The following is a 26,513-nucleotide window of genomic DNA, read 5'->3' on the forward strand; positions in this document are numbered from 1 at the left end:
ATACAGACTATTTATTCAAACCTGTAAAATGTGAGATAAAACTCTTTGTCAAATAGAAAGTGATAGTCCTCAAGTTTAGTACACATACTATGACGTTTTCAAATTTGTTATGTGGAATTACTTTTTCAACACCTTTACTTACAGTAGTCCATCATGAAGATAGCTGTTTGTGTTAAAGAGGCTGGGTCATTGTGTGTTTGGCCAACAGAGAGCCAAAGATTGATGTCTGAATTATGAGTATTTTTGCATTTTAGTTCAAACACACACACACACACAGTTTAAGCACATCATTTTTAAAAGTTATTATAAATTTACATGTCCATCTAAATATGTACAATACTGCATAGGGTTGCAACGATTATCTTCATTTTTTTCTCTTGCAATTAATCGCTTGGTCAATAAAATGCCCATCACAATTTTCTAATGCCCAAAGTGACGTCTCCAAGTGTATGTTGTTTATGTCCAATCTACAGTCAGAAACTGAAAGATATTCTGTCTACAATGATGTAAATAACAGCAAGGCAGACAATCCTTACAAATGAGAAGGTAAAACCAATGAAGGTTTGGCATTTTTGCTAGAAAAATTACTTAATCATCAGAATAGTTGCAGATTAATTTGACTAATTGATTGTTTCAGTTCTATACATGCATATGTTTAAAAAGTCAAAATGCAGGGCAGACAGGGTGTACTTCTGCAGTCACCAGAGGGTACCTGAAGATTATATCATATAATTAAGCAGAAAAGTCAAAATAGATATCTAAAAGTAATGGTTAATAACTGATAGTGTGAATGCCAAGTTGACCGAACCTACTCAAAGAACAGAGATCACTAAGTTGCGTACGAATTCACATGTCATGGCTCCAGCACAGCCACTGTGTTTTCTCTGCAGTGAAAAGCTAACAGACAGTTCCATGAAAGCCATCCCATGTATCTAAGGGGTAAGATGAAGGGGTATTTGAGACCATCTGATAGGGCTGTGAGGATATGTCAGACAAAAAAGTCTGGGAAGCACTCTGCTATTGGAAAGTATACACAGTTAAATAAAAACTTAACACAGCTTTAAAGTACATTCAGTGTCAATTTATTTTTCTGCAGCCAGAAAAATAGAAAAACTAAAAACAAAGAACATTCATACTGCTGAAGTGTAGTTTCTCATGCTTGCACATTTACAGTACATGTTGATCTGATACAAAGTCTCTTTGAACCGGACATATTGCCACAATATATTTACAAAAATAACATTAAAACTGCAGTCTCTTTAAACATGTTGACACATTCATAAAAATAAAGCTTTGTGACACGTTTCCTGAAAACGATCCTATTTACAGTCAAAGATGGAGATGAGTCCTGTCGAGCTACAGCTGAGATAATTGAAGAAAGTTGATTTGCATGTTTGTGAGTATCAGATTATCTGAAGCATCAAAACAACTGAAAGTAAATGTAAAAAAAGGTTTTAAACATCTAAAAAGATGGTCTTGTAATACCACTACCAAAATGCATCCTTAGGTTGCAATGACTCTAAATTACTATGATGTAAAATGAGTGAGCAGTACTCACTCATAGTTCTTGGCTGATAGAATCCTTATTTATGTACAGCTGTATTTGCCTCTGACCACTGCGCATTTTTGTGCCAAAATGATTTAGATTTTATTTAGGATTTTCTTTTTAGAATTAGATCTATTCAAAAGAAATTTTTAACACTTCTAACACGTAAAAAAAAAAAAAAAAAGAAAAAATCACAGAAAATGCAACCAAATAAAAAGGAAAATATTTTTTGAATTAGAAGTAGAAGGTGGAATTTGCCAACTACTTAAATATTGCACACATATAGCTTAACAGTATTAAAAAAATCCAAATAGTTGCAATAAAAAGTCAAAAGTCCCAAATTCTGTCAGTTTTAACTGGTGTGGGCAGGGCAAACAAAAGGCACAAATAAAGACTGGGCATCAATCCCTCCGTATTAGCACTAGCAAACCCTTTTTTTTTTTTTTTTATATATAACAGTCATAAAATGGCCACATTGTAGGTGAAGTGTAGTTTTGCTACCAAACAATAAGTTGCATCTGTGAATGTTCACCTTTCTGCACCAAACACTGAGGTGAGGTCCTGGAGGTGATGACATTCGGTATAGACTACAAAATGCAACTAGAAATCAACTGATGACAGCAGCATGATCACAGCTACACACCCCAAAACACTGATCCTTCATTAGAACCAGTCTCGACTTTCCCACCTTTCCTCAACTGGTGACCCTAACCTCTGTGTAAGCGCGAGTATGTTGCATTTCTACACACGTTCATACTGTGTGTGTGTGTGTGTGTGTGTGTGTGTGTGCACGCATCTGATCAGTGTTCAAGCAAACAAAACAAAGTTTAATTCAAAAAATCAATCCTCAGTGCAGGAACTCCACTTCATTTAGCTGTCTAGCTCTTTGGTTTCTAAGCCTCTATAGTGCATCAGTTGCAGGCGTCTCTGGGACCTTCAGACCGGCTTTGCTCAGCCTCACACTCCCTACCTCAACCTTCAAACCTTATTTATTCCCACCACGTCTCCACTTCAGCTGATGCTTCCTCCCTCTCACTCAGTCAGGTTCTCCTCCTTACAGGCATCTGTGAATGAGAATGAGAAGAAAGTTGGGACACAATGCATAAATAAACATACGGTAGCATAGAGGGGATTACGGTTATTTAACCCAAATCTTGTTGTTTTCATCCATTATCATCATTAATAATTGTGCATAACACAACCTCACCAATGGCTCGATTTTTGACACACCTGCCACTCTGCTGCAGGGAAAAACACACCATTTATGCCTTCAAAAAACAATGATAACTTTCATGATAAATGTTCCAAATATTTTTCACAAATCAGTGTTTCTAGCAAGTTTTAATGACTTAAACTCCTCACTTCTATAAAGATACAATCAGCAGAAATAAAGCCAATAAAAACTAAGAATAATTCTGCCCACTTTTTATCTGTATAACATGTCTGTCTAAACTGAGCTTCCTGTTTTCAAAAACAAGATTTATTATTCTTTTTGAAGCCCTGAACAACTGCCCCATCGGACTTTGTTTAGAACCAACGAGAAGCTGCAGCAGACTGGTTAGTTTCACAAAATTGGAGGTTGTGTTAGGCGCAAATATAAAATGATGATATAAACATTTCAATAAAGCCTGGGTTGAAAAAACAGTGAGCCCATCCATTAACGCTTGTTTGTCATGTCTGCTGATATGATGGAGTTACAGCCTGAACACGTAGCAACCTCCAACACTGAAATCACTCAAATTATGCAGGCATCTGTTATTTGCTTTCAGGCGTATCAATAGAAAAAACATATTCACATCAAAGTAGAGCTTGCTACTAGCAAAATGCGGCCAGATCTATTAAAAGCCAAACACAACTGAGCAGAATCTATACTACGTAAAGCCTCTGCATGGTTATGCCTTGTTTACATTCAAACCTATCATTTGAGATTCAAACCTCTGGAAAACTTAACTTTGTTGAAGTTTTGCATTTTCTTCGTTTTTGTGACATTAAGCCCGATTATAACTGTTTTAAATATAGGACAGAGTTTGGTGAACATATCATCCCATGAGACTGACAGCTTTAAAGGGGCAAAGTGAAAACAAACCAGATTCTAGCAAATGTTACTTAAATGTATCCTGATAAAACCTATTCATGTTTGCTGTAGTTTACACAGTGATATTTAAAAAGGTGGGGTATGCAATTCTGGAGAAATCCAATATTATATAGAGCGGGCAACGACACAGCAAGTAATGTAACTAGCATTAGCTAGGTTGTGGGTTAGCAAACTGTTCCTACAGTTGCTGCAGCGAAGCTAACAGCCAGAGAGGACGAGACGTTTCCCAGAGCCAGCACACCCGCTCCAGACAGCGATACTCACAACTCTCTATAGCTAACATCACAACAACAGCATATCCTGGCAAACTAGAAAGTAAGCTGACTGTCCGTGGGCAAGTCATTTAACGTTTCCTGAAACACAAATTATGGCTGGAATAGTGTTGTGTGGCACTTTGTTTGTTTAGCCTTTACAGAGCCAAGGCTGTGTACGAACACCAGAATTTTTTTCCAGCACACACAGTGAATGGACAGCTACATATCTCCTTACCTTACAGTGTGGATTAGAATCACATACCCCACCTTAAGTTAGAAATACATAAAGGAATAGTTTGATATGAGAATCAGCACAGACCTGAAGCTAGTCTTGATTCAATACATTTTACCTTATTTTGACAGGTTTGTTCCCAGTTCAGTTTGACCTCAGTTCATGCTGTTGGCTTTCTAAGCGACACTGCTGCCTGTCACATGTCAGTGGCCATCTCCTTACATCTATTAAACTTCAAAGCTGTGGAGTGTTTTTGAATTTCATTCTCGTTCCTAACAAAATCGCACCACATTTCTTGCTTCTCTCTCAATTAGGGTATTTGGTGCAAACTCAAATATGTCCAACAAATGAGTGTGTGTAAATGCACCACTGAACATGGTTGGTGTTAACATGCTTCTAACCAACTTGGAGGATGTTAAAAATGTTTATCCCTTTGTGCTACATGTGAACGCAACAGAGGTGTTGGCCAACTTGATTTCCCTCAATCGGTCTGTCTATGCAACTATGAATGTATCAAATAGACACACTTTCTCTCAACATCTCTTGTCCTGACAGAGGATGACAGCCTCTTCATCCTGACACAACAATCCACACAACACTGCAGCACACAGCGGCATCCAGCAGGACAAACAGGACGACAGGCACCGTGCCTCCTTACTGCCAGCTACAGGCGACAACCAGCCTGAGAGTAAAATAGGAGTGTTTTCCTACCCGGGACAGGGTGAGAGGGCGGGGTGGGGAGAGAGCTCTGGATCCAGGACAGAATGGGAGTTGGTGCTAACAATGCTGAGCATCTATACCTGCAGGGCTGAGCACCAGGGCCTGGAGGATGTCTGACAGGGAGACGATGCCCTCGATGCTGGAGCGCTCGTCCACCACCACCAACCGATGCACCTAGCAGAAAAACACACACACAAAAAACACAATTGTAGATAAACTTCATATCAATCCTGGGGTTTTTTTCTGGATAACTAAATGTATGCACACATCGGTTTTCAAAAGTCTCACTTCAGCTTTGACTATTCTGTCCACAATGGTCTCCATTGTTTCCATTTTGTGGCACTTCATGACTCCTTCGAAGTACTGAGAGCGATGTTTCAGGGCCTGTGTCACCGTGATGTCCAGGTTGTTGTATGTCTTCTCAGCAGCCAAGTTCTACACACAAACATGAAAATGCATTGTATGCAGTGAGACAACAAATCACAGAGCAGTTTAGCCTCTAATATTCGGTGTTTTATCTCTTCACAAACAGAAATTGTAGAAATTCCAACTTACAATCACGTCAAACTTGGAGTAAATATCCACAACTTTGCCTGTAAGAGAACATAAAGAACTCCAGTGAGTAAGTAAGTAAATGTTTTGATTTTTAAATAATAATAATAATAATATTATTAATGATGATACTTTGTAAACACTGAAGTTTGTGTTTTTACCAGACTCATCCACCACAGGCAGGGCAGACACTCGTCTCTGCACAAAGATGTTGAGTGCTTTGATGATGGGCGTGTCCGGGTGGATGAAAGCAATGTCATGGTACGTACCAATGCCCAGCTCCCCGAGAGTCTGCTTCATGAAAGCTGGCTTTGGCATTTCACACATCTGGAGAACACAAATACACACATAGTGAGGAACACGTCCCTGTTCAGTGTGATCACTCTCCACCCAATTCATTAAAGTCACGTCACATTCGATTAATTTCCACATTTACCACTAGGGGGCAGCATACAAGTGAAAGTGGGACAAGTTCCCAGCACAAGTAATCATAATCATCCATCATATAGATTAAAATGCTGTACAAGCTAAACACTCATTCACAGACAGACAGACTGACAGTGAGTGTGCTGGACTCACAAAAAGCTGGAGGAACTTGAGGATCCTCTTGTGTGTGAGAATATAAAGTGCATTCCCCGTGACGGGGTCGATGACAGGCAGGCGGTGAATTTTGTTTTTGATGAGGGTGTACACTGCATCAAATAGGCTGCAACACAACAAACACAATGACCAGTTACAAGTAGCACAATAAAATCTGCTCACATGAACACAAAAATGTGCAACAGAAAGATTAAAAATATATTATATAATTAGTCAGAGAACATACCTTGCATCAGGCGATATGTTGACCAGAGGTTTAAATGTTGCTTGAAGGTAAACCTCTGTGTAGTAAGGAATAAAATAAGAAATAATTTTATATTCTGATTATAAAACAGTACTAAAATCTTAAATTATGCATGCTACAAAAACATGACAATATCATCATGATGCTAACCTCTCCACGTCTCAAGCTTATGTTCCTCTAATTCATAAATTTGCACCTGAAATACAAGAAACAGACATTGGTTTAAGAGAAAAAAAAACAAAAACAAAAAAACCCAAATCCTCAATGAAAGAAGCAAATCTCATGCAAATGTTATCTGTCACCTACCATCGGTGACTTATAGTATCTGTGTAGTATGATGATGAAATCTGTGATTGTCAGCATTCCTGCAATGAAAACAGGCATTAAAACACACTGAATCGACATTCAACATACAGCGCTGTGCCTGCAGGCATTGTGCAGTTGGGTAGAAGAGACAGCGCTTACAAGGGTGTGGTCCAAACAACACATCACCCCCACCCCCCGCTTTATCCTCACGCTGACTTGGCATTCATTATTCATCACAGGGTGACTTGCAATAAACTCTACGCAGGAAAAAAAATCAGCACAACAAAAGACGATTCACCATTGGTTTGGCGTTTGAAACAGTTTTACTAAGAAAGGGTTTATTTTTTAAAGTCTGCAGTGATTTTTTTTTTAATTTTTATCTCCATCCTCTCTTAGCACTGGTCAATACAGAGGAGTCATTGCTGTGCTTAATGGTTTATGACAGCTCTTATGACTTCTCCTCAATATAGCATCATGCCCCACTGGCCATGACCAGCAGCATTAATACACAGCGTTTCCTCTGTCTGTGTTCATTTAGCAATGGAGCACCAGCAAGGACACTTTCCATCTACATTAAGAGAAATTATTAAATAAAAATTAGCATGGCAATTTAGTCTTTTTTCAAAAACTAAACTGTGGACTACAAATATGCAGACTGCACACCAAAGTCTCATTAAGGTGCTAGAATCAAATCTATAGAGCACGTAAGAACAATAAAAGGCATCTAAACATCTTTTCTCTTGCAAATGTCACATTTAATTGCTTAGCTGTCTTTTCTTAGAGGGTGGTATTTGATTGAAAGCTTGGCAATTAAATCTGCCATGTAAAATATGTGGAAGCCTTTTTTCCTATTATTGGGTCCAAATACTTGCAAGTATTTATGATTTAACAACTTTCTAAAACTTCAAACTCAGTGCAAAACATCCCAAACTTCGACCTGAAAAGCAACAAATATCAGAAACAAACCTAGAAAGCTAAACTAGGAAAATAGTCTATACAAAACCTACCAATGAAACCTATAGTTCCTATTGTACACTGTAAAAACTATTATTTTAGTATGTGAGAAGAGCAGAAAAGCATAAAAACTCCATAAAGTCAGTTAGGTTTCAGGGTTCTTACCCACAAAGCTTTGCTTCTCTGTGTCCCATAGTGGAGCAGCTCGCACACCGTTGGCTACCAAGGCAAAGAACGCTTTCTTAACCTGTCAAGCAACAGTTGAAATGAAAAATCCAATTAGATTATACAATAAGATTATTCACAATACTTCACAACAATGTGTGATTATCTTTTCTGGAGCTGAAACACTTAAATCTATTAGTTGATCGACAATCGAAAATTAATCAGCAACAATTCTGATAATCGATTCAGTTCAATCAAGCCAATATTCACTGGTCCAAGTTTCTTAAATGTGAAGACTTGCTGCTTTTGTGCGTATTATACTATTTGTTGGTTTTTGAGTGTTGGTTGGACAAAACAAGACATTTCAAGTCATGTCACTCCAAACTTGTGATGGGAATTCTTATTCCATAGACTAAACTATTAAGCGGAAAATTAAAAAAAAAAAGAAAACAAATGAATGCAGCCCTCATCACCTGATGACTTTTGTTTCCGTCATATTCTCGTGAGTAGGAGAGACAGACGATGTATTTTGTGAAATACAATCTAAACTCTTGACGGCTTTGTGTTGGTTTTAGTATTTCCATTTACTTTCGATAAGGATCCTTAACTCTGTGCTTCAGTGGATTTAGTGGTTGAAGATCTACACATCAAAGAGGGCAGACCTCCTCAGGATTACTGTTTAACTGCTTTACGACAATTCCATCAACCATTTCATAGAAACTGCTCTGAGGCAAATACTCCGGCTTAGTTTATTGTACATTAACGTAGGCTGAATGCCTCTTTCAGTTCTTAAGACAAGAAACCTCAATATCATATAAAGGTTCGTCTGCAGGCAAAAGAAACGTTATTTTGTCACAGTACTAACTTGGAGTGCTGTGTCGAACACAACCAGCTTGGAGCTTGTGGGGACGATGTCGTAGCACTTGTGGGATTTCATAAAGCGCATGTAAATATCACTCTCAGGTTCAGCAGCTGTAAGAAGAAAAAACAGGAAAGTACTTTTAGAGGAAGGTGAAATCTCTCAGGGAATATATAATGAGAGCCTGGAAACAAAAACACACTCTCAGAGCCTAAACAACCATTACGGGTCTGGACCACTTACAGCCACTTCTCCATCTTACTGATAATTAAGCTTTGCTTTAAGCACCAACAAGCACAGAAATGGTGGAAAAACACAGACAGCAAGGTACTGTAGGAACTTAAGTCCTTCACAGATTTGATGATTACAGTAAGGTTTATCCCCATGTGGTGGTGAAACACAGTAAACTAATAGATGAATCCGCTGACAAAATGATCATTAAGTAAAAAAAATAAATAAAACAATTGCTTGTTCCAGCTCCTCAAATGTGAAGATTTTTTGATTTTCCCTGTTTTATATCATTGTAAATTGAAAAATTGATTGTTGGTCAGACAAATGACATAACTCTGGGGGTCTGGTACTTGTGATGGGCATTTCTCATTACTTTATGATATTTTACAGGTTGAATATTTGTTTTTTTTTACTTTAGTAGCAGCCTTACCCACATGCTGCAGGACAATGAGTTCAAAAGCTTTAATTGCCATGATAGAATGTAGTTAGGAGGCCTGTTGAATACTTCTTTTAAATGCAAGTAGGTAGTAGTTATCGTCATCATTTATCAAGACGGCAGTAAAATTCTCTTTAAAAAAATTATTCGACTGAGACATTTAGATAAACGGGTCTGTTATGACAACAGCCCGTTAAAATCAGCCGCCTGTAAAGGGAATGGTTCAAATTTCTGACTGAACTCAGAGCTGATGACTCGGCGCACTGCGATCACGGGCTTTAAAAACACATTTAACTCTGATATCTGTAGCATGGTCTGACTATCCTTCTGGCTAGAAACAACTGGAATACCTGCGACATCCTCATGTTATGGAGTCACCATTACTAATTGCGTTGAAGGTAGTTAAAAAAAACAAAAAACAAAGAGCAGCGGGACACTTACCATCATCATCTAGTTCAAGTTTCTCCAGCATGCCTTCGAATAAACCGTAGACCTGTGACGGGGAAAGGCAGAAGTTTGCAGTGAAGAGCGCAGCAAATCCTCACAACACACGGCAGCGCACGACAAAACTTTGCTGTAATTTTGAGAGTGAGCAGCAGGGTGAAGCGACTTTTCCCCAGCGGCCCCAGCAGACTGTGGTCACACCGAGTGAGGTGCGCAAAACCACCAAGAAAAAAAACGTCGTGCGCCACCGGCGTTTTACCGATTGCATAAAGCTCCTCCAGTCCGCTAAATATACACAGGTAACGTGACAAAACCACTGTGCTGTGGAGCTGTTACTTCAGTGGCACATTATTATAAGACTACACACACCCCTTAGAAACTCGGAGTGGAACAGTCCTGATCCATTTGCTGCAGTGGTTTGGAGAGGGGGGGCACCAATGCCTACACGCTGCTTTAACAGCCACTACACAGGCGTGAGAGAATTAATCCCACCACAATAAACCAGCAGAATTCATTGTTACAGTTTTAATCTGCCAAACAACACTCACCACAGGAAAAGTCTCTCACATGAAGCGTGGAAGAAAAAGCAGGAAGCTCCACGCGCTGTGGACACACCCCTTCATGCAGAGCAACCTGGTTACTTCACCATATTAGGAAATCCCTTACGTTGCTTAGCAGCAAGAAGCTGGGGATGCCTTGTCACATCCTTAGAGTTAATTTCTTCTGACAAAACGAGCAACATGGCCGAGCTCTACAAAAACAACTCCTTTTGAGCCTTGGCAGTGGCAGCAACATGAGAAAATGACACAGACATACATAGGCGAGATCCCATGCTATGCTGCGTCATGCTGAGACTTGAGTCCTCAAAAGCCTGCTTGTTGATACATGATTTCCCTTGGCCCCTAATTTGCAGTATATCCACAACATGCCACTGCAGCAGTATAAGAAAGCCTGCATACCTGCTCTGGGATGCTATACAGTCCCCACTGTCGCCCTGCAATGGTGACACAGCAATTCTCTTGCCAGCAGCTACTCCTGCACTTTTATAAATCTTGCCCTGCTGCATCACAGCAGGCACACAGCCTGCTTTGGTATTACAGCAAACTCCAGGGAGGCAGACATACACAAATCCATTAAATTAATTGCCTTTGAAATTGAATTTGGCAAAAAGTAAACTACAGCATCAGAAGATTATTTTGTAAGCCTCCCTTATGACACAGAGGGGCTGACAGGCACTGATTCATTGCTCTTCAACCACAACCACGAGTCTTTGGGTGTTAACAGCAACAGCATACAATGTTGGTGATGAAATATTGATTTACCCTCCCATCTTCCTTTAGAATCCACACTCACTCACAGCAGGCAGGTGGAGACAGATCTTTAGATAATTAGCCATGAAAGGGGCACAGAAGTAATTCCTCACTAGCAGTGGGAAATCTGGTATCACCTCTTGACTCATTCTGTGGTGAATCCTACAGAAAACCCACAATGAAAACCCTTGTGACAAAACCCCAAACTACTTCTCAGCTGTTTTTGCATTCATTGTGCACCCGCTTACTCCGACATCCAATGCTGTTCGACATATTGCTTCAATGCCGAGACAAAATATTTACAACCACTGTTCTGCCACTGATGCTGAGAGAAAATAGTGCAAACACAGCCCTGTTGAGAGAGCATCAAAGTTTGAATTAAAGTGATCTGCATCATCCATGCTTTCTGTCACCACTGTCTAAGTAAACCCTTATGACACTGAGTAAAGTAGCACATGACTCATGGACAGAAGGCTTGTAAGGCCACTGTTATGTAGCCACAAAGGAAAAATTGTTATTCTTGTGATCCATGCGGTATTTATCAGTATTTTCAGGAAACATGAATCAGTATTACTGAAACTGAATTAGTGCAAAGACACAGCATTTCATTTAGTCACAGTCTTATTTTTGAGTAAAAGCAATAAATGTTTGACCTATTTTAAGAATTCACATGCATGTTATTCCTGAGCTCCAGAATAGTTCAGTTATTACTTGTGAACTCATACCACTCTCTCCTAAAGCTAGAAACGTGAAGAGGTGACCTTTAAAACTAGTTTTGTACCTGTGATGTGAAATCTCTCTGCTTCATAATCAACAAAGAATGCAGTGACTTTGTGGAGCCATTAGATGCTACAGTCTCCACACCAAATGTATGATTATGTCCTAATATTGCTAACTGAAAGAAATAAGTCACACCTAAATCTATTTGACTGAGTCATAGCAACATTCATTTATTGTTCCGAGTTCACCAGCAGTGACTGAACTGTCCCAAGGCAAACAAATAACATGATCTTTTAGATGATATTCAACTTTAAATGGCTTCTTAAGGTGAGTACATTTTTGCAGTGCACTCACTTGTTGTGAGGTAGAGTAAGGGCTTGAGGAAGGGATCGGGGGTTTAGCAGAGGAAAGGCTGAGGCGCTGTCCTGTGTCTGGAGGTGTGGAGAGTGAGTGGGATCGGGAGCTCGGCTCCAGGCGTTCAGGGCTGGGCCTGCTCAGCTGAGCCTCCTGGGTGAATACAGGTTGGCTGGACGACTGGGTTGGGGTGGCGGGTGGTGTGGAGAGTCCTGAGGCTGCAGAGAGATAAAAAAAAAAAAAAAAAAAAGGTCCACAGTAATTACACAACTTATCTCGTTTCTCTCGATGTCAACCCATACTGCGTTCAGTGACACTGAAACGCAGAGCGGATTGATATCGTTGATAGGCTTAGTTGGCAAGAATGCTACAATCGTGACTGCCGCAGATACCATTGATGCTGTCACACGCTATAACAGAGAAGGAATGCATATCTGATCCATCAGGGGCTGAGAGAGTCCCGGGTACTGAGAAACAACACAGATACCAGAGATAAAGCCTCAGCCCAGTTGCTGACAGACAGGGATACACCATTACAACCAACCACCATTATTACAAAGACTGCTACAAAACTGAGCTATATTAACTTAGATAACAATTTGCAGCATGTGTTAAATAGACATCTTCAACAAATATAAAAACACAAAGCAACTGAAAGACGTAGAGTCCAGCTTGTTGTTATTTTTTTCTTTACATTTTTTTGTTATCCAGTACTTCAATGATACATGTTTAAAAATCAATATCAATAAATCTACAAAATGTTATATGATCTGCAAGCTCTTTTTTTTTTTTTAAAGTCTTACATTTTAAAAGGCCCTACGCACCCATGGTCAACCCACACATATGTTTTCACTTACTTTGCCTGATTAGACCTCCCCTGAGGCCTGTGTGGGAATGTAATTATAGTTTAGCCACACCCAACTGCAACCAGAGCAGAAGTCTAATTAGCCAGAAGTGAAAAACACCTGCGTGGGTGTGCAGAAGCCTTTAATTTTTGTTAATCCATTCAATAGTGTGCCCTCCAGTCTTACACTTGTTTTGTCTCCTGCTTTTTAGTTTAAAAGTTTGTTTTCATCCACACTTTAAATTAGAGACGCTCTTTAACTCAGGAAGAAGTGTCTTGAATCTTGTGTGGGATCAGTGGCCAAAAGCTGAACAGTGAGAGCTCCTGTTAAGTCTCAGTGGGTTGGACCTAGATACATTTTTGCGTAACAAACTGGCTGCATGTCTATACATTAAAATGTGGATGATGAAGAAATTATAAAGGCTAAAGATCCTCAAAACAAATAATGAATAATAAAATGGAATATGACAAGACACAATAGCAAACAGAATTATCAAATGTTTAATTTTAAAAATTCTAAAATCATTTTAAAATCCATTGCTTCACCAATCATTTTCAAAAGAATATTGTAATAGAACTATGAGGTTGCATAGTTAATGTTAATTTTATTTTTACACTTGGTCTTACTGCATATTTTAATGTTTATGTAATTATCCCTTTTGAAATTGTTTTTTAAAACGTATTAATCAAGTGCTTCCTCAATAACACTCACAGCTATTGCCATCTGCATCACTCTGTTAATGAAAAATCCCTTGATGGCACTCCAAAGCTCAACTCACCTAAATGAATGCTTTAAAAAGGCATCCATAATGGATCAATATTGGAAAAAGAAACACAATGAATCATCCAGGTTTTCCTGGCGCCCCTCCACAATAACCAGGCCGCATTAAACTTAACAGTGTAACGGTCAGCTGTCTGTGATGCAGCTCCTCCTGCTGCAGTGTCAGGTTGAAAGTGTCAGTCACATGACAGCCCTCACATGCTCTTTCACATCAGGCATCACAATCTTACGCAGGGTGACACGCGACACTCACGCTGCCCCGGCTCCATCCCCCTGACATATTTCTAATGCCAGACAGAGCGGCATGGGTGATGTGGACCAAATAGTTCACAAGTCTTCCACCATGAGACTTCCCGTTGACTTTTATCATGTCCACATATCCAACACTTGTGTAATGTTAATGTAAGCCCAGAGTATGTAAATGTAAAACTGCCGGCATGAAAATACAAGAATCATTTTCAGTAAATCATCCTACTTAACTCAGTCATATGTAACAAACTGAGACCATTAATATATTCATGAATCATTAATAAGTAATTTGAACATATGACTGAGAAATAGTATTTAGGATCTTTCTTAGGATTTTCTGCTATCTAAATATAATCTTCAAAAAAGTGAATTATAAAAGTTATAAAAGGTAGGAGACATTTTTCCTAAATGAAGCCCAGTGTGTCGAGTGAACATTTTTCCTTGGTCTGTCTAAGTGCACTTCACACTATCTCTTGACATTTAGTTGGCAAGCACCAGCCCTCTTTGGCATAGCCTGCTTCCGCTGTGTAGCCTTCTTATTTTAGCCATGCTGTTGTGGCACATTCCACAGGAGGAGATAACAGCGGGGCTGGGAGCCCTCTCTTCATCCTGGTTAATAGGGAGCAGCTAGAGCAGCCAGACACCGCACTGGGAACAGGAAATGGATGCCTTGCTTCAAGTACTACAGTCAATCTAACTTTACACATAAAAAAAAAAAAACAACCTTATGCAGTTATATTTTAGCTACCTACCCCATACTACAGACTGATGTACTAATGCGATGGACACAGCTCAGTCCAGGAGACAAAAGCAGCATTGATTTGTAAGGTAAATCTCTCCTTAGCCTGACAATCAGAGTACCAAGTGCCATTTGCACATCACTTTGTTATGCAACTATTTGAATTAGAAATGAAACGATTAGTCAAGTTAATCAATTAGTCGACTCACACAAAATTCATCTGCAACTACTTTGATATTTAATTTTTAAGTCATTTATCAAGTAAAAATAATAAAAATGCCAAATATTACCTAGTTCCAGCTTCTCAATTGTGAGGATTTACTGCTATTTTGTATTATGTGATTGTACACAGCGCAAACAAGCTGTCACAACTGCTGGACTTGGTAAGACAAAACAAGCAATATAAAAAAGATGTCACCATGGGATTTAGGAAATTCTGATGGGCATTTTTCACTATTTTCTGTAGACCAAAAGATGAATCAGTTAATCAAAAAAAAATAATTAGCTTTGGACTGTTAGTTGGACAAAAAAAGCAATATGAATATGTCCCCTTGGGCTTGAGGAAATTGCAATGGCCATTTTGACATTTCATAGATTAAACAATTAATCAAAAAAAAAAAATAGGCAGATAAATCAATAATGAAAAAAACATTAGCTGCAGCACTATTTGACTCCTTGAAAATAAATCTGAGATGTGGTCAGTGATTCACAGGTGTAGAGACCACTCAGAAGGTAGCAGATTAGCAGAGGCTAATCACACTTGGTTGTTCTATTGAAATTAACTGTGAGCTGTGTTAATGTAACACCCATAAAAGTGGGTCCTCTCAGTCTGGGTGCCCCCTGAGGAGTCGACAGGGTGTTTTCAGTCAAGTAGGGCTACTGTGATTCTGGGAGCAACGTGAGCAGTAGTGAGGCTTCTACAGGCCCAATGAACGCGCTGCTATAGCCTTCCCTGGCCAGCCATGTAACACAATGAATCACACCTGTGAAGGCCTACGTTTGTATAGGTTCAAAGGTTAGTGTGTGGACTGGTGTGTGGATTGTGAAGCAACAGGTGATTTGACAGTGAGTGACCCCAATTAGCAACAAGTTTCAAACCAATTTATTTAAGTGTTGCTGAGAAGCAAACAGATGTCCTCTAATTGGCAACTGCTGAAATTTCTCATGTAGATATCAGCTTCTTAAAGGATGCAGTGAACAACATAAGCGACGTAGTTGTACTGCCATAGTGTAGAGGCTCTGGATCAAAGGACTTATGGTTTAGGCTAAGGTGTCACCACGTCGTATACTGCCTTTACGAAGAACTCAACATCTTATACAACCACATATGGACGTACATCATTATGACAGGACTCTGCTCCTCTCGAGGTCAGACTGGCTCTAAATCGGGAGCCGTAAAGTCTGTGATGAAGTGCCACTTGAACACCACACAGTGTGCCTCAGTGCTTCACTCACCCAGCCTTATGAGAAAACACTTTAGGTTAACTGTAGTAAGTCTGCATGGTGGTCTGTGCTTTTTGTTTGGCATCTGTCTTTTCTGTCACAGTTCATGGCCTGCTTCTTGTCATGAAAACCTGGAGGAATATTATGTATTGTCCCCACACATAAGGGAAAAAAGCCCGAAAAATTCAACTTAGCATGTTCTGACTGTCCCTACTTGAGCTGAAATGTTTCCTGAAAAGTCAATTTAAATAAAAGTTTTCTAAATGGAGCAGCTATTCTCCCTTAGGATATGGGACAGAAATAATGACATTGGCACCGACACTGTGTCAGGTGGCTATAAATCCCTTGACCATAATGACTAATGATTACTCCAAAATAAAAACAAATTTCACTTATGGTGTTCCATTTATTTCAGTCTTTGCATTAGTAAGACCACTGTCACATACCGCCTGTCATAGATACCACTTTGACGTTTAACTTACTGGAGACATATTAGTCAAGCACAATGCATAAAGCATCATGCAGTATGTGCAGTAATTCAGACACATCTCTATGAATTTAGGAAAGTGTGTGTATATATATATATATATATATATATATATATATACACACACACACACACACACACACACACACACACACATATATACATATATACATATGCGCTAAGAACAGATTTATAATAAATAAAACATAGATGCTCGCTCTTCATGACTGTTGCTAGAAAGGAGAATAACTTGAATGTTCAATTTTAAGAATATTTAGGCAGGATTACTGCCTGAAATTTAGAATAAATTATTCTGAAATCTTGAAAATATAAGGTCCTTAAAAATGTGTACTAGCATGTGACTGCCTTCACTAGATGAAAGTGTAGATGTAGTTTGACTGTAAACATAAAATATCTGAATCCAAGATTACTGGACTACTGGAGGACCCTGCAGGGAGATTTTAAAACAAGTAATAAGAGTAACTGAGCAGGTGAAGAGCACAGCACATTACCAGACAAACATGACGCCTCGGACTGATGCCTCCCTCCTAGCCCATCTTGCTCCTTCCGTTTCTTGCTCCTCCTCAGGCTGCCAAACCTCTTCATGGAATGCAATAGGTTGTGGGTTCAATACTAAATTTGACCATGACCATCCGCATCACGATAGGGGTGCAGAGATGTCTCAAAACTGTCCCAAGTGAGAGTTACTCCATTTGCTAGATGAAGAAAGTTGTACAGAAATTGAAAGAAAGTTGAAAAGTATATCCAACTGATCTGATCCACAGATCTAGAGAATGGGTAGTCTTTGAAGCTGTTTAGTCTGTCTTTAGGAGAGAGATGGTCCTTTTTTATTAAAAGGAGGAAACTGGTCACCTTCAAATCGATAGGTGAAGAATATACTGAATATAATCGTCTTCTGGCTTCTTCTGCTCTGAAAAACTATTTTTGGCTATTCCATGATGTTGAGCATGCCACTGTTTCTTCGAGCCACCAGTACTAGTTACAAACAGAAAATAAAAACCGCAGCATGGCTAAGCTTGCATATCCAGGCAAAAAAAAAAAGTCTTCCAGGGCAACTGAGCACAGAGTCAGCAGGACACGGTGTACATTATCTGTATCAGCGCATACATTTAACGGAAAAGAGAAGAGTATGGAGAGAGTATGAAAGCTGTAAATTCCACACAGCTTCAGCTGAGAAATGTCCCTTTCGCAAGTGATGCAAATAACTGGGACTGGAGCACCTTTTCCCCCCTCTACATGGTGTCAGTGCTGCAAATTGTCAGGTGCAGCTGTGGGTGGCGTCTCTTTAATATAGCACACATGTCGGCAGCCTGTAAAAGGAGGCCAGTCCATGAAGGATCGAAAGCGATTGGCTCAGGCTGCATATCTCCCCGCCCCCCTTTTACTGCGCTCCCTGTTCCCACAAAGTAAAATCTGCACGGGCACATCTGTCTCACTCTGCCTTCACACAAATACATTCAGGATCACACAATCTAAGCGTTTCCTGAGATAAAAACTCCTTCCTTTCTAATTCCTCTGAATTTGCAGTTCAGAGTTAAAAGGGATTACAAATAAAGATTGTGTGTAGCTTTTGGGGGCCTGACCTTTAAGACTGCTGAGGGCAGCCCCCGTCAAATGAAAGCAGGGGGACATCCCACGTTCTGTCAGCTGATCAGAAAGCCTCCATTCAATACCACCAGCCTCCCCTACCCTTAAGAGATGGCCTGCTCAGTATTTGCTGCTCACATTAGCTACAGCATGTCCAGTACAGATCTCAATTAACATGTTATGCAAGTGTTCCACTCCGCTCAGTGGGTCAATGGCCATATGAGTGGCCATATGACTGAGGGGTTGAAATACCAATGATGAAACCAGTCACCTGTCACACCACATCCTGTGATACTCACTGTAATCAAGTTTTCATTATTCTAATAAAATAAATTTGCTATAATTTGTATTGAAGGTTGCTAAGTTTCAGATCCATGAGGATTTTAAATATTGTTTATACACACATCTTCGTGTCCATGGTGTATTTTGTTAAGCTCTTACCTAGCTTAGCTAACCCACTCAAAATAAAATCAGTCTGCCCTTGTAAGGTCTGCGTTTTGTGAATTTGGAAAGTCAAAACTGCCCGGCTCCTTTATTTACTGACAACATACAGCACGCAGTAGCAACAGAGAGAGTGAAAGAGAGGAGGAAAAAAACTCTGCATGGTTGTGTGAGGAGCTCCTGAGAGTCTGGTCACTACCAGATAAGGTATGAAAGCGCTACAGTTGCCTACAGCAGTAAGAGACTGACAATGTCCAGGGGATGGGAAAACACATATTTAAATCAGATGGGAATGAGAAGACATTCTGATCGTATATGTAGCAAATATAGATAGAAATGCACCTGAGAAAACACAGTCACCCATTAAATATTATGCAAATGATACAAAATCTGATGTTCGGAACACACAAAATTCTGAAAAAATACCTCTATGTTTATTAAAATGGTAAAAAATACTGATGAAAATAATGTAGGTGTTATAAAATTGACAGCTTTTTCAACACTAGTTTGAGAACTAAATCAAGACTTCAGCACACTCTTGTGGCGAAAGTAGGGTGTCTACAAAAACATCCCAGTAATTAAAATAGAAATGCTGGTGTGGCCACTCAGTTGCTGCATGATATTCATTTATAAGCATACTTTGTTGCTATGGCCACCGATCATTTAAAGCCACTTTGTTAGTCAGAAAACGAACTGAGAGGATTTAATGTCTCAAACCACATCAGACTCTAGAAATCCTGAGCAGCTTGCATGAGAAGGCTGTAGCAGTTGGTGTGTTTTAGTTTGGCTACCATCAATAACAATCTCCAGAGGAAACGGAGCATGCTGACTCTTGAGGTCTGGCCCAATCAGAACTATTCCACCAGCCACTGCCAAACTGACCCTCTGTGAGGAAATAGAAGAATGGGTATATGTAAGAGCCAAAAAACATATGACTCATCGTTGTGCCGTTTGATGCCGCTTCCAGCAGGGCTGTTCCCATGTAAAACAGGCTTGTTTTTGTTATGTAATAATCAGCCGCCCAAATACATGGAGACATGAGAGCTGAAAATCTGCCTGTTAGGTCTATTCTTCATAAAACAAGGCCTTGTTCTGCCTAGCCCATCTCATTTCAACTTCTTAGCGCATACCAGTATTACCATTATGTCATTAATGAGTTTTAACTTTGATATTGAAGAATGTCCAATGGCTGGACTCCCACCTGTGGGATGCCAAACCTGTAACTTAATCTACTAAATTTAATTAATTTTGTTATTTGTTTTGCTTATTTTTCTATTGATATATTTTTCTCTCTTCTGGTGTTGATATGTATATTTATTGTGTATTTACTGTTCCCATGCAATGCCTGAATAACCTGCTGCTGTAACACAAGAATTTCCCAATTTGGGATCAATAAAGTACATCTATCTATCTATCTATCTATCTATCTACCTATCTATCCTGGCTTTGAAATGCACTGCTCGATGCTAGGAGTTGGGCGCTAAAAAAAACCCTCTTTGATTCTGGCAATAAACAAAGCCAACCATTTCCTGATGACTGATAATGAAGGAACATCTATCTGCACTCAAGTGATCGCCTATTTGTCTGACGAGGCTCGTGACCATGTTGGCCTGCAAGGCATCACAAAACAAAGCAGGGGATTTTTCTTTTGGTTTTACCATGAGGAAATCGAGGCTTCTACTTCCTTATTTGCACATTAATGTTCGGTGTGTGTGTAACTGAGAAAATGCTGCATGGCATGTTTTTATGTGAGGTCTGTCACAAGCAAAATAGCTGAACTCATGAACTCAATCAGACAGACACAGGTTCCTGTATGTGGCTTTACCTCGTAGAGCAGGAAACCCAAATAATCTTTGAAATAACAGTTTCATCTATTTTGTCTTACTTCCTTTACAAATGTCTTCCTCCTAGATGCTCTTACACAAAAAAACATCAGTACTGATCTGCGTTATCACCAGATGACATACTACATTCAAAATGTTCCTTACTTGCATTTATAAAACTATTAAAATACAGTTGTACTCAATCCACCAAATACAAACCAGTTACAACAGTCACGCTCTCAGTTTCCACGAACAACAAGCTGAGTGTTCGTCATGAATAGGCAGTCAGTGCAATGTTAGCTTTTTGACTCACCTCTCCTGGTTCTGGAGAAGATTTTGATGCCTGCAGGTGCGGAGCTGGATGAGGAGCGGAAGATACCACTGAAGCTTAGGCGATGGGGGGACTTGGGTGAGGAGCTCTGATGGGAGGGATAGGGGAATACAGTTTTGGGTGAACCTAAACTGGTCTTCGACTGCACTGGAGCTGACTGAGAACATGGCGGCAGAAGGGCGCTTGCTGGGCTCTTCGCAGACACTCCTTTGGTGGGGCTGGCTGAACGGATGCGACGCTCTCCCTGAGAGACAATAATGAGGCAGTTATATTATCCTGCACTTTCGTAAATGTGTGGTTTATGTTCAGTATGTATCCACAGTGAGAGGTTGCAGAGCTATGCAGTGAAAAACTCTGCACATAACAGGATCCAAACCAAAGGGCCATACTGAATGATTTATTGTGAAATGACAGCTGCTGATTGCTCTTTTGGTTACTTCTTTTTTCACATATAAAACACTGTTTTGTTTAGTTAGCCACGTTGTTAACACTTAATGGTAGCTTATAAAGAGCAGTATGAGAATGTGAGTATCATGTGCAAAGTGCAATAAAGCAAATGTTCTTTCATGATCTAGTTGTTAAACGAGGAAAGGCGATAAAAGTTACTGAAAAACAGCTCTTTGAACATTTTTCACTTGTTTTCTGGTCAATTTGCATTCTGGAGAATATTGTATTCAAACAAATCCTAAGCAGAAACATCTTGTTTTGTCTGCACACACAGCTGTACAAGACTTGATAAGAGCTGAACAGGAAACAATATTCACAACTTTGCAATTCATGCTGCATTCACAATCTTTTGGAATTTTACAATTTTATAAAACATTGCACAAATCCAATCTTTCTCCATTTCCTTCTAAGACTAACTAAGACATATTGTCATGCTGCACAGTGCGTTCACAGGGCATCATGTTCAATTGCCTCAGCAACAGATAATCAGCACTTCTTTTAGAGAAACAATAGTGACAATATTTTTCTTTATGACTTTCTGTTTATACGTCTGTCTTTGCAAGGTCAATATCATGCAAACAGACTGAGAAATCCTTCTCTATTCGCTGTGCAGACACCAAAATAAAACATGAGACGGCAGCCAATCTGGCCGGAGACAGAGAGAGTCTCCTCCCACCACTGACTGCTGCCTGCTGGGGAAGTGCCAACAACAAATCTTTTAACCATTTGTCAGCTCTGATACAGTGAAGCATTATCATATGAGCTCCAGCTCGGAAGTTGAGTGTTTTGGTAACATTGTTGGTGGATAAAAGCCTGTATAATAACCAGTCTCAACAAAACAGATAAGTTGCATGATGATATGAAGTGCAATAAGAGCCACTGCTGCTCTATGAGAAAGAAAATGTACTGATATTGACACTAGAGGCTCATTCATTGAATTTGTAACAAATCAAATCTAGAAAGGGAAGGACTGTTTTGTCCAGTCTCCTTAAGAAGGCTTCAGGATGGTATTTACTTAAGGCTGGCCGTACTCCATATGCACATTTCTGTTTAAACCAATCCTGTGATAAATCTGAGGGAACAAGCACACACACCCATTTTTTCTGTTTGCCAACATTTCTCACTCTGCCATTGTGCAAGAGCTTGTTAAGGCAAGTGAATAGCTATCAGGGTTTTGTCTAGTATATAAAGCAGTTCTTTCAAAATACAAGAAAATGCAGGTTTTTAAATCAGCATTGCACAAATATTACTGGGGTAAAACCGAAATGTGTATTCTGGTGAATATAAGGTAATGACCAAGGATTACTTCTATTTGAATCAATTAGAGCAGACAGTAGGAAGAGGCTGCTTTCTTTTAGAAAAATCAATTTCCTGTATGCGATCCTGCTATGCCTGGACACAGTGGGCGTAATGTTACTGTAAGCCAGTGAGGGTTGGCAGAATAGGAGAGATGGCCTTGTGTAATATTTTGCTCTCCCAAATCTGTGTCTAAATGTGTTCACAGCCAAACAAACAAGAGACAAGATAAATCATGTGCTGGAAAAAAACAAGCTTGAGAAAACAAACAATTGGCAAGTAAATAAAAAACCATGACACTAAAATCATTAAATGAAAATAATTTCTGTACCGCCTGAGCGCCACTTTTTGTTGAGCCACTCGTCTCCACTTGTGGGGAAGTAAACGCACCAAAGTCCTGCAAATAAAAGAGATCTGAGTGTCAAGGATGAAGCCAACTTCCAGGAAATACAGCAGAAAAACAAAATGACATGTCATAACAGGTAACATGAATGCATTCCTAGCCACTACATGCTGCTTTAGCCTGTTTTAACACGAAATTGAGAGAAAGTGAAAATGTTTAACACACTCCTGGTTTAGGCTTTTATTGTGCCACTCAAAAAGAAGAAAAACATGTTTCGCCACCGTGGAAACCTTTGCAACACATAACACGCTCCTTCCAATACCATACCAAGGGTTGGGTTTAGGGATGGGACGATATACGATTTTATCGCGGATCAGGATAAAAAACACTCAAGATAAGTTGATCGTGGTAAACTTCCATTATCGGGATATGTCAATGCCAGTTGGACTTTATTTTTGTTAAAGGATAACTCTTGTATTTCTTAAGTCAAGGGTAAATTATTCATACTGATGCAACTGATGAAAATGTTGTCTGTACCACTTGACATCATGGTAGAGAAGTGAAAAAAAAGAGCCTGATTTACAAAATACAGGAGTGATCATGTAAGAAAGAACAGACTCACACAATGTTATTTATTTATCTATCCTTTATTTATGTAGGGGGGCTTATATTACCTTATTTAAGATTGTTTATTTGTTTTTCACTAAAAATATGTATCCTATCTGTGATGCAATAAAAATATTTGTTTCTTAACGAAATGTAAGGTAAAGTGATTCCAGTATGTTTTAGTGCCATATTAAGAGTTTTAAGCATATTTTGATGATTATCGGGATAATATCGTGAAACGCAATTATTTTGGCCAAGAATATCGTGACATGAAATTTTCATATCGTCCCATGCCTAGTTGGGTTTAACATTCCACTTTAGACAAATAATGCTATGCATGCTGCAGCAGAAAGGCACCTGTTCCGATATCTTTTCTGCAACTGTCTTAGTTTTTCCACCAGGTTGAGGTTAGGGAAGTTCATGTGGTGGTGGAAAGCTCCAAAATCCAGCACTTGAGCGTTGGCCACAAAAACAGCGTTGTAGTCACATATTGGAGAAGTGATTTTTACCAATCTATACAACTGCACATGAATGCATCACATCTTACAAATGATTAAATATTGTACTAAACCTCGAACAGGAAACAGAGATTGTATCCCAGCCATTTACATTTAAGTTGAGAAAGCATGCAATAGGTGGATATGATGGATGCCATCCAATAAATACATGCCTGTGAGCTACAGTAACATGGCTGTTATCCATGTTACAAGACAAAACAAATTGACAATTACTTGCCAAAGTGTGCTTACAGTATCCAGGAGATGTTTTGACCTTGAAGGTTCAATAAAACCTAAAAGTCTACAGTAATGTTTGTGGGCTTGTGAAGCAAAGAAAAACACAATCCTAGACATTACTTGCCCAGATTGATGAATGGAGGCAACTGTGAATACAGTGGGCTACTGAAATGAAGTTAAATAAACAAAGACCCTCAGAGTTGTGACCATAATGAATCATCACTTGCTGGTTTAGAACAGGTTGGTTCCTCTGAAATGTTTCCTTTGCTTGATATTACTTGTTTTTCCTCAACAATACTTAAATGCATATGCTCTATTAGTTTGGAGCTGCAATGATTAGTCGATTAATCGATTAGTCAAGCAACCAAAAATTAATCTGCAACAATTTTGCAAATCAATTAATCATTAAAGTAATTTTTATTCCTGTTACAGCTCCTAAAATGTGATCATTTGCTGTTTTCCTCTGTTTTATACCATTGCCATGTGAATATGTTTGGGTTTTGGACTGTTTGTTGGACAAAACTAGACATTTGAAGACCTCACCTTCGACTCTGGGAAATTGCGATGGGCATTTTTCATTATTTTCTGACCAAATGATCGTTTAATCGCGAAAATAGTTAACGTTACAGCCATATATTAACGCTGGTTGTGAAAGCAGGGGAGTTGGCTACAATGACATCACATTAAAGTGTCACTGTTGGACATAGGCCTACTGATGAAAATGTTTAAGGAAGAAACATTTCCAAAAATATATTTCAAACTGTTTCTAGCAAACGTTAGATGCATTTAACGTGGACCTAAAAAAATAAATGACATACATGTCGTGGCAGTTATCAGTATGACGAACTGAAAAGTACAGAGACAGCTGTCAATCATGCACGCTCGTCTGCACGTGACTAAGCAACAAAAACGGGTAATATCGGCTGAGTTATTGAAGTTTCAGCCCTAATGAAAAGTTCAACAACAAGCCAGGTTTTTTTTAACAGTCACAGTAAGAAGCCAAATTAGTTGATACTTCACCGACTCACTGGCATGTTAATCCGCAGACTTCTCCTCTTCTTTGGCATTTTCTTTGAGCTCTCCTTGCTGGACTCCATCACCGTGCTTCCCATTTTTTCTTCAAAGGAGCAAAACCAAAAAAAAGTGTGCTAGTTAACGAACTGCTGTATCGCGACTGCAGACCATCAACAGCCGCCTCCACCTTCCTTCTGCTGCCCCGTCTACTTACTAAGACAACACTGTGGCGCTGCCTCATCCACCAGGAAGTAGGCTTGGCCGTGAAAAGAGGCAGAGCTCGCATCTTCAAATGAGTTTCGACGCTGACTGTTTACAGGTGTTATGTCACAGTCTGTACCCCCGTTGAAATGTGTGTCCCCCGCCGTGTTTTCGGCTCGCTCTCACGCCCAGAGAGGAAAAAACAGCATCACTCCGTCGTGTTTTTTTTGGAGGTCTGGTAAAAAAACAACGTAATAAACGTATAAATGTTTTTTTTGTATCAAATAGACCAATAACCTAGCTACAGTTTCTTTAAAATGAGAGGCGATTATAATGACGAGCTAATTTGTTCTATAAGGAAGTGGGGCTGTAAATTCGCCATGTTTACTTGTCGTTTCTTTAGCGCATTTCCTTTCACACTTGTCGGTGTCACAATCATTTCCTTGTACGCTGCAAACTATGCGGTGGCAAAACGAAGGACACGAAGGAAAACACCGTTTTGACGGGGAAGCTAATTTCGACACAACACCAGGCAGTGTCACGTGTGTACAGATGCTTCACCAACAGATGTCAGTACGACTCAGAGTTTAGCTGGTTTGATGGACGAATGAGATGTGATGTAGACCTGCTGTAAACAAATTGACAAACAACACAAACTTAATAATAATTATGATGATAACCTTATAGCTCTTTTCAAAACACAGGTGACAAAGTGAAAGCATTACGATGATAAACATAAAAACGGACACTAAAAGTACACAATTAAGAATATCACGGTAAATGCATGGTCACCTTTGGAATATATTTATTCTACTTCTACTTGATAAGCTTTTATGAAAGGACCCTAATATTTACAGTTCTGTGTAGGTACATGATTTTAGTTTTTGTATCAAGTCTTTGAAGTGTAGCTAATAAACTTAAAGTTTGTGAGCTGCAGTGTACATGCAACCTTCAAGTACAGCGCACATAGACTATATGTTGATTTAGTCGTACAGTATTGGCCCCAAAACTTACCGATATACTAAAATATTATCCAACTTGAGGTTTGCTGTGTATCAAGTTGGTGATAATTGAATTAAACACACATCCATTAATATGCACAGC

General features: G+C 39.3%; 1 protein-coding gene across 10 annotated transcripts; it reads right to left on the reverse strand.

The window, feature by feature from the left end:
- Positions 1 to 1,059: 1,059 nt before the first annotated feature.
- LOC122887133 (5'-AMP-activated protein kinase subunit gamma-2-like) lies at positions 1,060 to 25,820 on the reverse strand. Of its 10 annotated transcripts, XM_044220061.1 has the most exons (17): positions 25,423 to 25,820; positions 25,223 to 25,311; positions 22,843 to 22,908; positions 20,751 to 21,012; positions 12,023 to 12,240; positions 9,636 to 9,687; positions 8,534 to 8,640; positions 7,669 to 7,750; positions 6,550 to 6,608; positions 6,394 to 6,439; positions 6,226 to 6,280; positions 5,979 to 6,105; positions 5,561 to 5,726; positions 5,403 to 5,440; positions 5,136 to 5,282; positions 4,928 to 5,021; positions 1,060 to 2,610 (listed from the first exon to the last, which is right to left on the reverse strand). In XM_044220061.1, exons 2-17 carry the CDS (start codon positions 25,304 to 25,306, stop codon positions 2,579 to 2,581), a joined length of 1,635 nt encoding a protein of 544 aa, XP_044075996.1. In that variant the 5' UTR covers positions 25,307 to 25,311; positions 25,423 to 25,820; the 3' UTR covers positions 1,060 to 2,578. The 10 variants fall into 10 exon arrangements, with proteins under 10 accessions (XP_044075996.1, XP_044075995.1, XP_044075999.1 ...); XM_044220060.1 differs by having other exon boundaries at positions 25,223 to 25,819; XM_044220064.1 differs by lacking the exon at positions 25,423 to 25,820 and having other exon boundaries at positions 25,215 to 25,233.
- Positions 25,821 to 26,513: the final 693 nt, after the last annotated feature.

Source organism: Siniperca chuatsi, linkage group LG13 (genome assembly GCF_020085105.1).
Source record: "Siniperca chuatsi isolate FFG_IHB_CAS linkage group LG13, ASM2008510v1, whole genome shotgun sequence".
NCBI lineage: Eukaryota > Metazoa > Chordata > Actinopteri > Centrarchiformes > Sinipercidae > Siniperca > Siniperca chuatsi.